Consider the following 15,074-nt stretch of genomic DNA (forward strand, 5'->3'; position numbering starts at 1 on the left):
TATGAGAACATTCGCTTTGACTGAAGCTATTTATTATTTTACAATTTACAAACTGCCTTTTACAGCAAAAACGTATATCAAGCTACATTTAGTTTTTATTTAAGACCATAGAGACATTTGATACAATGAAATTGTATGAATATTCAAGGAGTTTATTGCTGTGACAACATAAATAAGCAAGGATTGAGTACAGTCGTCACAAAAGACCTCGATAGAAAATAAAGATCTATATAGAGTACCAGCCAATGGCAAATCACAAACACACAAATCTTTGTACCTCTCCCGCCCTTAGATTCAGCCATATAACATTCAGAAATACAACAGCATTGATTATTCACGTTTTAGAGAAGAAAAGATAAATAAAATTATTTTACACACCATGATACATTTAAAGTCCAGTTAATATTTAAAGAAAAAAAAATTAAGAGGGGATGTACAATAGCTTAAAATCCATAGTGTAAGAATTCTGATCTTAGATAAGGTTTTGAATTGCATATTTGAAAGAAAAAACATTGAAAGAGGGAACTGAGCATAAACCAGGTCTCTACACTATTAAACAACTGCCTTGCTGTGGAAGTCGGTGTTACCAGTGTTACACAGTGGTTGACCATACACCGATTACATTACTTCACTTGTCCACAGCGGCACTGACCCCACAGTCATCTTGCTTTTTTTATAGAGATAAAAACCATGTAGTTCAATTGGACAACGAACGCTACAATTATAAACGGAAAGCTGCAGAATCACAGCACACTGCGGCAGGAGTCAGATTTCACTTATTACTTGACGAGAGTAAGGAGAGATGACTGACTGGCGAGACATCCAACCAGAAACACAGAATCAAAGAGGAGTGAATGTCTGGAACTAAAACTATATAATACAGTGTATATAGTAAAAACTTAAATATTGTGCAAGGGACAAAGTTTTTTTTCTATTGCTTCCACTTAAAGTGAATTCTCATCATCGTTCAGCAAGACGTGCAGCTGTGGAGAATAAGCAGCTTTGTACGTCAGACAGTGTTTATGAAATCCAGTAGCACATGTCTGAATACCTTTATTCTTTTTTTCTTGGGCAAAAGTTAAACTGCCATCAGACAGGTTGACTGCTCCCTGAAAACAATCTTTAAAAGTGACTTGCAAATCTACAAATATCGCCACTTAACTTTGTGCAAATCCATTTTCTCCTAATGACGGAGCCATCCAACAGATGTTGTTGGGTCATGATCCTTTGTATTGTCTTTGGTTTAAGGTATCATGGATTCATTGCTCTTCTATGGGTAGTTTGACAAACGCTACGGCAGCCAGTTCCTTGCAGAACTCCTCCAGAACTATCACACCTCTCAACAGAGTCATGTGATCCCCCCTGACAGAGAGAACAGATATTTTATCATTAAAAAGAACAATAACAAAACAATGAAAACATTTTGTCAGCCTAACATTTACACATTATGAATGCTTCTTAAAAGGCCAGTTCACCCAAAAATTGTCACCGCTGACCCCTTTTGTCTTTCCATTTAAGGCTGGAATAGCCTACACTACACAACTTTTGCCTAGATGTCTATCCCGATAGAGTCTGTAAGTTGCCCACGCTAGTTGCTGAAATCAGTCTGCAGATTTGAGTAGACAGATATCACAGGAAATCCTGTAGTGTATGAAAAGCACAAACTACATTTTTAGCTTCAGACTCTGATTCCAACCATTCGTCGGATATCAAACATGTTTAATATTTTGAGCTGATTTTTAAAACACATATCTTTTTCATTTGTCATGTGTTGAGGAGGCGCATGTTTCTGTGTGGGTGAGTTGTGTTCACAATAACTTCTAGTAGTGTGTGATCCTCAGTCATGTATGATGCCCAGTTTTTTTTTTTTGTAACAATTTAAAGTCTGTAAGTATAGCATTTAAAATGTGTTCAGATTTTGAAAAGTCATGTAGCGACTTGCAGAGAATTCTAGTCTTAAACATATCAGCATTCAGGTTTTGAGAGGCATTATGGTGAGTCAATGATGACAAAACATTCCTTTAGGTGGAACTGTCCTTATAACAGATGCAGTGACTATCTTACACAGTCTCCTCCTCCAGTCCCATCAGCTGTCTCCTGACCATCAACAGTCTGTCTGTCACACTGTGGATGTGTTGGATCCTCTGCATTAACTCCCCTATCACCTACAGGAAAACACAACGCTCATGTTTTACAGATCAATGAGGCAGACAGGGCTGCTGTTCTGAAAGTCTGTAGCTGATACATCAAGCTTTCATTCACAACAACATTACATATAGTCAGCTTTTGTCATGGTTCTCACCCTGACTAGAGTGGAGAAGAGGGATCGTGCTCCAGGGCTCAGGCTGATGTACGGGTTCAGCAGGTACTCATGCAGGTGAGGGTGAGGAAACACAGCTAATCTGGACAGAACTGATGTCACCTGCAGATTTAGCTCATATGGCTGGCAGAGGGAAACAAATTTTGAATTACCGGTAAAGAAAATGTTATTCTTATTATTCATTCTTATTTAAGATACAAAAGTTATTCAAGATCAGCGAGTCATCATTTTCTCTTTGTCTTTTGATTAACATTAATTACACAGACAGAAGCAGGTACAGTTTATTAGGCTGCTGTCACTTGAAGACCGAATGGATGGGCCGAATACACTGACACACATGGTTTTCGGCCAACTGTTTACATTCACTTAAGACAAACGACTGTGTTTATGTGGATACTCCACACAATGGGCATTTTGACATAATTGTTTGTGTATTTCATTATTTCAGCGCAATAAGCCTCGAAAGAGAACTGAATTCAGGATCACCTGCTGTCTGCGTTTCGGGTGTGTGTCAGTCAGCACGACTACGCATTGAGTTCTATTGTTCACAGCTTATTGCACTTCATAACTCTTTTAACATCATGCACGTCCCGCTTTTTATCTACTACGAGGATGTATTTATACACCACAATATAAACAATACAGCAAAATCTCTAACAATTGATACTTTATATAGATGAGACAATATATATCATCATACCGCCCTAGTCTGGGCAATGGGCAGGCTGGCAAAGACAAGCCTTTTCTGACAAAAACAAACAAACATCCAAGCTCTGCTAAATTTTGCAAAAACATAAGCACAGATCGTTTTTTCAGAAATTTAACAGAACGTTTATCCAAAAAATGAGTGGGAATTGGAAAATATTACCATGTGTCAAGCTGATAGACACATTCAAACAGACTGACAGCTGTAATCAAAAATGAAAGGCTGCTTCAACTACTTTTTAGTTCAGCGGTGTGCGTATTTATGCAGTTAGTTATTCCAAGTTTTTTTCTTTGTTGTTGTTCTCTGAAATGTGTCACTTTGGTTTTCAGTGGCATACATATGGTTGTAATTTTTACATTAAACGTGCAAAAGGTCTGATAGGATTTTCTTTGTTTACATCACAAAAAAACAGCTATTTTAACGGGGGTGTAGACTTTTTATATCCACTGTACACTGTGGATTATTTATGCAAGTGACATAACAGTAGGATTTCAGTACAATAAACATTCAGATTTTAGTTTTTCAAAGAAAGTTTGGAGCTAGCGGGTGATGATTTGGGACGAAATATTGGGAAGTGAGATGGAAGGTCCCTTTAGGGTCTCTGAGGATGTCAAAATGACTTCTGCAAGATATGTGGAGTTTATAACCAACCATTTTCTGCTATGATGTAAAGAGAAGGATAGTGCCTTTTCATTAGGACAATGCACTATCCGATGCTGCAAAAAACACCACAGCAATAAAACTGTTTAAAATGTATTTCCACACCCACTCTAAATGTTTGCTGCTCAACAGTGGCTTTTTTATTTTTTTATAGCTGTCCTTTTAAACAATTTTTTTTTTTTGACAGAAACTTTCCTCAAGCCTTTATCTGATCGAGATCTCTTGTGCTGTAAATTACTCACAAATCGTATGATAGTTTGATAATATCCATTTAGTTTTCACACAATATTAATTGTTTTCATGCCTTTAGCATAACATTGCACCATTTCATGCTTTTCATCAGACCTTACTTCCTCCCCATAATGCATGAGAACTGTGACTTAATGTAATAATGTGGAACAACTTCTTAAAGTAGGGTTTCCATTTACCCAAGTAGACCTGGCTGGCAAACTATTTTAACAAACCTGTCTGAGATTGATACCAGTTATCTAAAAAGATATGGACAAATAAAACATACAAACACGTTCTTTGAAAAACTCAAATCTGAATGTTTATTGTACTGAAATCCTACTGATATGTCACTTGCATAATAATTTGGAACACAGTGTATATTCAAGTTAAGAGTGAGGGATCTTGCTGAGAATATTACTCTACCTGCTCTAGTATGCGTGCAATCCTGTCAAACAGGGTTTGTAGGAAGTGCCCTTCGTAGAATTCTGTATCTGGGTTGTTTTCAGTGGTTTTTGCAGAATCTGGCCAGTTCCAGTCACGTGAAAGAGCAGTACATTCGTTTAACTAGAGAGAGAGAGGGAGAGAGAGAGATAGAGAGAGAGGTAGAGAGAGAGAGAGGTAGAGAGAGGTAGAGAGAGAGAGAGAGAGAGAGAGAGAGAGAGAGAGAGAGAGAGAGAGAGAGAGAGAGAGAGAGAGAGAGAGAGAGAGAGAGAGAGAGAGAGAGAGAGAGAGAGAGAGAGAGAGAATATTTGAAAACCAAACTTGAAAAAGCAAAAAACACAGTAGATTCAACTTGACCGAGTAACATGGCAAACCGTGTAACAAAAAATTTGGTTTAACTTTTATTTTGTTTTCAGTTTGCCAACTCACCATTTTGTGCGCATCATGAACGTATGTGTCATATCCTGCTCCCTGAACAAGATGGGATGTTTTTGCCTCTTGGGGCACTAAACACAAGAAGCTAAGAAAATTAAAAACAAGTTAGAAATTCAAACAATCAATCACATGTATAGACATCCAATATATCAACCAGTCCATTTAATTGTATGATATTTGACCACTTGATTATTGGCACTGTCTAAAAAACAATCTTTTTTAATTTTATTAAAATCTTTTGATACTTGTTTTTACATACAAAATACAGTAAATATACAAAAAATACAGTAATATATTATTAATTTAAAATTACCATTTTCTATTTTACTATATTTTAGGGTTATTTAATATATATTTAATTATATTTTATATTTTAATAGGAAGAACAGAATTTATTTGAAATATTTTAAAATCTGCTGTAACATTATAAATGTGTCATTGCCTAATAAAATCTTAAAAAATTAAAATCTTACTGACCCCAAACTTTTGAACAGTAGTGTGTTTGTGTGTGTGTATATATATCCTACACACTGAAGGGGTCTACTATTTGAAATATTTGATCTCATGTAACCCCAAATATGATGATCCCCTTCCTAAATAGACAGCTCGATATTTTGATGTATACAGATCTAGCTGTGTGAGCATGATATTATGAAAACATGTTTCCAAGTGATTTTATATTGTCATTTTACTGATGCATTTATTATTGTCATTTACAAATATTAATAAAATGCATTTTTTGAGCCTTTATAGGTTTTGTTTGAAGATCTGCTTAACTTTTTAAAAATATGTTACAATACTGAAAACCAGACTGGGGAAACTCTTTTTTCCCAGTACTGTAAGGGCAGTATGGTTATGATGCTCCTATAGCTTTTGTCCTTCAAAAATTCAGTTTTTATACAGAGCATGTGAGTGAAGCAGAGCGGTATAACTGTTCATAAATCCGCTCTATGCCAGTGCGATCCGCTCTATGACAGTGTGATCACTGGTAAAACGACGTTTGCTCAAATCCCACTGCGACATGCATTTTCTCCGTACTACATGTCTTTGTCTTTGTAATGAATTTCTGTAATGTCTCAATTACAGTAGGCGACAGTTATAATACGCCTATTTATGGCTTTAAGCAATATTAATGTGGTATAAAGTGGTATAAATAAATGTGACGTGACTTGATAGTGCCGAATTGCAAACATATCCACATGGCTATGATCAGATGCTTTCTTTCCTGCTGTTTATTTTTCTTGTATGTTTATTTTGTTATTAAGAGGGAAGTGCGCAGCACATATTTACACATTCGTCTAAACGGCGCTCTCAGCAGAAAACCTGTATACATTTCTTTGATCTGCTGAACACAAAGGAAGATATTTTAAAGAATGTTTGCAACCAAACAGTTGATGGGCCCCATCGACTTCCATAGTATTTTTTTTTTCCCATACTATGGAAGTCAATGGTGCCCCACAACTGTTTGGTTACAAACATCCTTTAAAATATCTTCCTTTGTGTTCAGCAGAACAAAGACATGATTACAGGTTGGGAACAACTTGAGGGTGAGTAAATGATGACAGAATTTTCATTTTTGGGTGAACTATCCCTTTTAAAACAATATTTGAACTCCATTATATAAGATCCTTTGCTTATTTCACAGATTCTCCAAACAGCATATTACAAAGGGCATTCTGGGTTGAGCGAGCGGAGCAGAATCTTCAGAAAGGCGCTCTCCACTCCGGAGGAAACATTACCGCTCCACTCACATGCTCTGTTTTTATAATATTACAAAGCAAAAACTTAATTTTCTTCTAATGATACCTGTTGACGAGGTCAGCAACTTGTGTGTGCGCTCTGGGATTACGTCTTTCTCTAGCACTGGGCAGAGACAGAAGCGGCTCCTGGCCACTGAACCCACTGTCTTCATACATGTCCGTGAAAAATGGATCCTCTTCCAGCTCCCTGATCGAGAAAGAGAGTGAGCAATAAATGTATAATAAATGAGCCACTATGAGAAATAAGAGAATCTGTGTTCAGTCTCTCTGCTCACTCAGACTCTTCCACAACATCACTCTCGACTGCATGTCTCTCGTCCGCGGCCCCTGATCCGGACAGCCTGTAGCTGCGCTTCTCAAGATTACGCAGCACCAGATTGGTCAAGATGCTCCTGCTGGGCTTCTGTAAAAGCTCCTCGAAGAGACGCATTGTTGTAATACTGATCTAACAGGGCAAAAGACACGTTGTAACAAAGTGATGCTCTCAAGAGTGAAAATGTATGAATCCTTTAATCTAGTTACCTCGTCTGAGATGTGGTTGCAGTGTTCAATAAGGCGGTAACGTAGAATGTGTGTATGTGTGTCCTGCTGCTGTTCACAATGTGTGTCATTGCCCAACAGAAACTGAACCAATTCCTCCAGAAGTGCAGGGGAACGTATGTGACGTACAGAACAGGACAGCAGAGCGGTGTGTACCAGGATCCCAACCTCTGACCTGGACACCCAGAGTTTAAAAAAATCAGCACCACTCTTCCTGTCATCCTGTAAACTCACAATTCTGATGACAGCAAACTTTGAGGAAGTTTTGTGTTTTCTACTCACATCTGAAGCAGATGAGGCTGGATGACTCCTTTAAGCCACTGAAGGTGAATTGCTCTCGCCAGTTCAACACCAAGTACCTAAAGGAAAAAAACATATATAATTATGTGCAATACGTTTATACCATAAAAATATATATAAAACAAATGATAGAAATGTAAAAAACGAAAAAGAAAAAAACCCCGTAAAAAATAGCCTTAGAGTGTCATGAAACCCCCCCTGTTTTTGCCTGGTCGTTCACACCTCAGAGTTTAAAAAGTCTTAAGAAATGGGCATGTAGAGCTGTGGAAAAGTGCGAGTGTAGACGGGAAGAGGGGAGACAACAACCCATAAAACACAGACCTGCAACACACTCATTATACAGACACATGAATATTTAAATATGATCATGGAGGGGGGGGGAAGACAAAAAGCAGAGTTGAGGGCATATTAATTTATCTTACAAATATAATGCTATATGACAACAATCTCTCAAGAACGAGGGAGAAACCTACATCCCTTGAGAAACCCTTAAATTCCTACATCAAACCAGCATTGTGTTTACTTGTGCTGAATGATTGAATGAATGAAACGCGGAAGAACATTTAAAAGTTCTAATAATATTTTCGAGCGCTAAAATCTCTGAACAAATGACACACGTCAGTTTAACACAGAAAGAATAAAGTCATAGTTACTTTTTTTACATTCTTCTTTGAATTTTCGGTCCACATCACTGTCTTCTGTGTATCAAGTCAAGTCACCTTCATTCATATAGCGCTTTTAACAATATAGGTTGTTTCAAAGCAGCTTTATGTCAGCTGCTTTGGTATCAGGATAATTCCTTGTATCATCGCATTCATGATCAGACGTACGGCTGTATCAGTGTCCTTCTTTGCACATACCGGTATATTTAATTTGAAGAAGACGTGATGAAATATGTGCACATACATGTGCTGGTTCATGTTTAGAGTTCAGGTGTGCATTCAAGTCCTTTTGAGCAGAATTATTCGTAAAATGACTTTTATGTTGTATATATCTAATTAATCTCATATAGAATGCATTTGGTTGAGTTTATTAACCCGCCTGCAAACCGTTTCAGTTCACCGGTGTTCATTGACTCTTCAGAGTCAGCTCAAACAGCAATGCCCGGCATTATTGGCTATGATTGGGTTATTTGAGACAGTCATATTACTTGTAGATTTTTCTATTTCAAAAACATTGATGATATTATTAATAACTCAGCTGAGATATTTTAATAATTTTTCTCATCATATTTTTTCAACAGTAGGCCTATGTTTTAATTAAAATAGTTTTTCGTCATGGCTTCGAAAATGTGCAGGGATGTCTGGAATCATTTGATAAAGTAGATGAATATACAGTTAAGTATGAGATGTGCAGCGCCAATCTGTCATATACAAAACATTATAATGATAACAATTTTGAATGTTATGTATTCTACGTGCTTCATTGCCCGTGCTTCAGTGCATTCTTACAGGAAGAGTGCATCGACAACGGGATTAACACTTTCTGGGTAGTACGTAACTTAGTCCAAGTTCACATGCATTTGTGTCCTTTTGTGGGGATACAAGTTGTAATGTTACGTTTATGTTGTGTACTGAAGAATAACACATTTTAAGAATCTATTTAATTTTAGGTTTAACTGATGATTATTGAGTTTCCAGCAGTAGATTCCTGCAAGACTTGTAAATGAGTCAGATCATTGAGACTCTCACCTTTTGTTCTGTAAATGGTTTTCGGAGCCGTTTGCTCAAGCCCATCAGGGCCCAAGCCCATTTGCCTTTTGTTCTGCAAATGGCGTTCGAAGTCCTAAGCTCAGACGTTGAAACATTAGGCTGATTGGATTAGCAATACAATAGAGTGAATATGCTGATTGGTTCAGTTTCTCTTGAAGCAATCTAGATAACCTGCAATACAGGTTTTCGCTGGATAGAATCAACTCCTCCCTGCCCCTAAAAGTACATAAATTGAAAGTACACTGTTACAGTTCAGACTGTTTTGAAGAACTGCAGCAGCGCTCAATAAAGAATAACTTCTGCTTGAACGTGATCCAAACGTCTCCTGGTCTTTGCTTAGAAGAAGGAAAAGTTTCCTACAGTTGTGTATCTAGGATACATCTAATCTCATTTAGGATGTGTCATATAGAACAGGCTTCAGATTACTGCTGTTCACTCATTCTTCAGCTTCACCTCATGCTGCTATTCCTTTTAGATGTTTATTTTTCTAAAACATTAATGCATTATTAATGTAATGTAGCAGTGTTGTAGTAGTGTAATTATTAATGTAATGTAATTGTTTTAATGTATTAATGTAATGCAGTGTAATTATTGTAATTATTAATGTAAACAATTATTAATGTAATGTAGCAGTTATTTTATATAGCTAGTCATATTTTAATATTTTGATAGAAATTTTCATGTCATAATTTTATAAACATTAATTTTAGTAACAATTTTATGATCATCATGATGGACACGGCCCACCCCTGAGTACTCGGTTTTGAGACCTATCAGTAATCTAAATGAAAAATTGACAAAAATGCCCATCCCTAGACTTTTATCGTATATAATATTTAACTTGTGCCTCAAAGCGCACAAACGAAACGCAATTAACAGTCATGTTATCTTGCTTTCGGAGTCACTTTGATGACAGACCTTGACTAAGGCATTTCAGAATGACCAAAACAACATTTCAGATGCTGTGCAATAAGATCAGTCCACTGGTTAGTCAGGTTATGTCAACCCATCGCACACATGTCGGTCACATGACTTTTTTTGATGCGCATCAAGTGATATATGTGTTTCAATTATAGTTTATGCAGTTTTCTTATCGGATAAAAATGTAAAAAAATTATTAACTGAGTGCATACTTTTTTTTTAGCTTTTTTATTTATTTATGCAAATCCTGCCATTTCCATCCATAATTTTTTATGCGATATCTCAAAATGCGCATAAAATTGGTGGATGGAAACATTGCTAATGACTTTATTCAGGACATATTTCAAACTAATGCAGTTGTACAGATAAAATACACATATGGTCAACACAAAATGAATGATTTTGTCAAACCTTTGGTGCTTCTTTGATGAGCTCATTGCAGTAGTCCAAAAAGCAGAAGAACCTGTGGACGTTCTCACTGCCAGGAAACGACGGGCTCTCCACTGTACTGTCCTGTGTGAACTGAGTCCTGCAAAACCAACAACAGATCATCAATGAATGTTTAGAAAAAGAAGATAAGACACATGTCCACAAATGAAGTGTAAACAATTCAGCACTTCATAATAGACACACACCTCCACTGTACACTGGTGTAGCTGTGGATGTCTGCAGGGTCGAGTGATGAGGGTATGAGGCAGTAAAGTTCAGTCAGTCTCTGAGCGAGTAGGCGACACAGTGGAGTTCTCTCCGCCAGAAGATGTCCAGTGTCTTCCTGTGGTAAACTGACCAGCAGCAGCAAACTCTCCATGGATCTGAGCACAACATGACTTTTCTAAGAGAGAGGGAAAGGGAGTCTCATTAAAAACAATGATTCTGAATGTAAAGTTGACTGAGATTTATGGCCCGTTCACACCAAGTAAATGGCACAAAAGTTTACCAATTAGATTTTACACAAAAAAGTGAAATTCATTGGCTTTAATGCACAACACATCAATGAACCATAAACTGTATTTTTACAAATATGTTGGAAACAATTGTACTGGTTATTGTCTATTGTATTTTTTCCCCCCAAGGATCAGCTTTTAAAATAGAGTGTCAAGACGGCGTAAATTATTATTGTTTTTGAGGGTCTAGTGTCTAGTATTGCGACCAAATTTGTTTCATCATATGTTGAATGCTTAATGTTATCTCAAAATTTGGTGACTCTACTATATATGCAGTCCAAATGTTAAAAATGGTGCTTTAAACTGTAAAAAAAACTAACTAAATAAATTTAGCACGTATTTATGCACATTTATGTTTAGGAAGTTTTTTTGCTTTTTTTTGGAAAAAAACAAGGGACCACAATGCAATGCTGGGGGTCCACATAAGATTTTACAAAATGTATTTTAGGGCTGTCAAAGTTAATATGATAATAATAATAATAATATGAGTTTAATTAAATAAGTTTAATGCAATCGTTACCAAATTAATATTACAATTGTGAAATTATTTCATTCTATTTTTAAACTAAAAGCTAGGACCTAGTTTAGGACCATAGCTTTTAGTTTTTAACAGTAGAGTAGTTTTATGAAAAACTTTCATTATTAAGTGTTAAAAAGACTTCTCCTAGAAATTTAAATATTCATTTATTTTTCAGTAAATGTAATTCAGCTACACCATAAGGATGTAATTGTAATGCATTGTGCCTTTTTTAAATTAACTTTAAAATCAGCCTTGGGGTGTGAATCAGCCTCTCCCCAGTCATGCATTCTGTTTAGTTACACATCCAATCCATCTTGTGTTTTTTTCATGATGAATCACCTCAGTTTTCCCCAGGTGAATGAGTACAGGGATAATGCCTGTGGCTTCCTGAGGTGAGCTGGAGGAGGCAGAACTGGTAGAAGGAGACGGTGGAGAGGGAGCCCTCTCAGGACTGGAGCCCTTATCCACAGCCTCATCAGAGGGAGAACTGGACCTCTTCTGAGACTCTTTGGTAATCTTTATGATAGAAATGTGGGTGTTTGTTATCACTTTTAAGATTCACAATCTAAATCAGATTCAATCCAAACAACAGTCAACACAATAGTGACAGAAGACATAATGAAGAAAGTACCTCAAGGATATAGTTGAGGACATAAGGGTCTTTTTTGACTCGAGTGCAAACAGCAAGGAGAAACTGAGACTCTTCTTTTTCCGTCTGTGAATCAGGGAGTCCACACAGATGGATCAGTTTCTAGAACAGAGGGAATAAATTAGACATTATTTTCCACATGAGAGAGTGTAATGCAACCTAATTTCCATTGAAATATTGGATGCTTCATTTCATCATAATTTCCAAAATGTGGTGAATGTATTGCTCTCCAAATGTTAAAAATCAACACACTGGCTTTAATGGAAAACATCATGGTGCTTAAATGTGTAAAAAATTAAACCGTGAATAAAATCAAATCAAATATATTTTTTAAATAAATAAATTCACATTATTTTTCATTTTTTGGTTGTTTTAATGTCCACTTAATGATATAAAAGCTAAAGGAATCTTCCACCTAAAAGATTCTGTCATTATTTACTTCCGCTACTGTTCAAAAGTTTGGAGTCAGTCATTTATAATGTTACGACAGATTTCTACTTCAAATAAGATAATAAGAAATATTTCTTGATAATACAATCAGCATAATAGAATGATAATTTCAATAATAATATTAAATAATAATATGATATGAATAATAATAATACTTTTTTCACAATAGTTTTTTTCTTATGAAGCCTTGGTAAGCATTTCAAAACTTCTTTTAAAAACATTTTAAAACAGTTTGTATTTTTTTTTTTTCATTGTCCCAAACCCATATATATATATATATATATACATATATATATATTTTAGGACAATGTTTTATAAAACTTCATGCAGTTCTTTTCCATACAATAGCAGTTCCTACTGACCATGTCTTACCTGTACGGGCCGATAGACATTGATTAAATGCAGCACAGGTTTTGTGATCTGGCTCAGGACTTTAGAGAAAAACAGCATCACTTGTTGACTCATGCCAGGAGGATACTGCACAAATGAAGCAATATTTCAGTTTATTTGCAGCTTTAAACATTTTGAATCTGTGTCTTGAGTCTGTGTCCTCATACCTGTGCTTTTCCCAGCGTGCAAAGTGTCTCTAGTATTTTGTGCTGGAGCAGATACTCCATGCAGGGACCCGTTTCCTCTCCTTGCTGTTTCTCCTCATACACCAGGATGTCCAGCATCTGTCTGAGCCTCCAAGGGATGTCTGTGTGCTTCACCGGGCGAGACTCATCTTTGTACAAGAGACAAACATGCAATTAAAACTTTCGTTTAACTACTTTACCTTTCCTCTTTATGTATCCCCCCCCCAATGATCTAAGATTGAAGCATGGCATAATTTACAGTTTAACAAACACTGTATGTTATAAACACTCAAATACATGAGTAAGCTACTGCTTAACTTGAATTTACACTTATAGTTTTACCTGAAGTTTCAATGTAATAGTTGGTAATTGCTTTCCAGTGATCCACAAAAGAGTCCTGCAGGTTTATCGAAGGCTCCCTCTATAAGAATCAGAACAGGATCAACAGTATTATTACTGCAATAACACTTTCATTACTGTCATTAATTGTATATGATAATTTAACACTGATTTCCTGTAAATTCATAATCCTTAAAACATAATAAAGTCTTAAATAGTAAGAAGCAGAGGACAAGGTCAAATTCATAATTTTATTTTACATACACTACCATTCAAATGTTTGACAAAAAAAAAAAAAATCATATTTCCAAAAGAAGTCTCTTATTCTGATCAAGGCTGAGTTAATTTGATAAGTTAAAACAATTATTTAAAAATAAATTTGTGAAATAGTAACAATTTAAAATAACCTTTTTCTATTTTAATACATTTTAAAATGTAATTGATTTCTGTGATGACAAAGTTGAATTTTCAGCATCATTACTCCAGTCTTCAAAATCATTCCATTTGATGCTCAAGAAACATTTCATATTATTATCAATGTTAAAATAATTTGTGGAAACCGTGATAGTTTTTTGCTATGTATATGCATGCTGTCAACCTTTGGTTCTGAGGACGTTTTTCTCCTGTCAAAAACTTGTCCAGACCCGCGCGTGCATATCTGCACCTTCCACGTGAACAAATTTTAGACAAACCCAAAAGTGTATGGCGATCAAAGAAAAACTCACATAAATACCACTATATCCACGGACTTAATAAACAATACAAGACAGCAAACCAACGCAATCTATTGATTAGTGTACAGTAACTGTTACTCAACTTCTGTAGCACACAAGCTAAACTGAAGACAATGCATATATCTTCATATAAAACACCGAAAGGAGTGACAACACGTTGACAGTCTACCAAATTTCGTTTATGTACAGCAGTTAATAACGTATATAACACTTTTACAGTATCGCGCAACAAGTGTCTCGAGATTTGTTTTCTATATTAAGTTAGCTCGGCTAAGCTAACAGGCTAGTTTGAAAATATTCAAAAGGCAAAGTTTACTTACTGTTTCCAAAGCCTGCTGCAGAAAAGCCGTCACTTTATTAAACATGTCCATGGCTGGATCCCAGCAGATCTTATCAAATTCTACATTACGTTTAGGTCATTTTAATATCGTTATTTAGTGCTAGTGTAGTTTGTAAACATTGTTTATGTGGCTTAGCTTGAGCTTTACTACTATCTGCCTCCAGTGGCGAACACTGACCTCCACTGTCATGACTGTCACTCACAGTATACAGTGACTAAAACAGTCTCAAAAATCAGAATTTTTTTGGACAAGTAATTACAAAAAAAAAATCAGTTTTAATTTTCAATTTATGTTGTATTTATCTACATATTAGATAAAAATTAAAAAGTCAACTGCAGAAACACCACCACACCACTGTTATTTGAAAAGTTGTCAACAAACTCGGTCCTGACTCCGGCCTTAATTCAAATACCACAAGGGTTTTAAAGAAATTTCACAAATAATAAGTATATTGAATGTGCACTTGTAGGCAAATACAAATAAAAAAATATTCTAT

The 15,074-nt window shown here is 35.9% G+C and overlaps 1 protein-coding gene across 1 annotated transcript; it reads right to left on the reverse strand.

Moving 5' to 3' along the window:
* Nucleotides 1-3: 3 nt before the first annotated feature.
* Nucleotides 4-14,780, reverse strand: fhip2b (FHF complex subunit HOOK interacting protein 2B). Its single transcript, XM_079637411.1, has 17 exons — nt 14,558-14,780; nt 13,507-13,585; nt 13,147-13,313; nt 12,962-13,066; nt 12,122-12,241; nt 11,830-12,006; nt 10,662-10,858; nt 10,438-10,555; nt 7,376-7,452; nt 7,076-7,268; nt 6,829-6,998; nt 6,600-6,740; nt 4,788-4,878; nt 4,341-4,481; nt 2,303-2,443; nt 2,065-2,165; nt 4-1,362 (listed from the first exon to the last, which is right to left on the reverse strand). The coding sequence occupies exons 1-17, from the start codon at nt 14,606-14,608 to the stop codon at nt 1,260-1,262; spliced, it is 2,172 nt and encodes a 723-aa protein (XP_079493537.1). The 5' UTR covers nt 14,609-14,780; the 3' UTR covers nt 4-1,259.
* Nucleotides 14,781-15,074: the final 294 nt, after the last annotated feature.

This window comes from Phoxinus phoxinus (assembly GCF_949152265.1).
Source record: "Phoxinus phoxinus genome assembly, chromosome: 15".
NCBI lineage: Eukaryota > Metazoa > Chordata > Actinopteri > Cypriniformes > Leuciscidae > Phoxinus > Phoxinus phoxinus.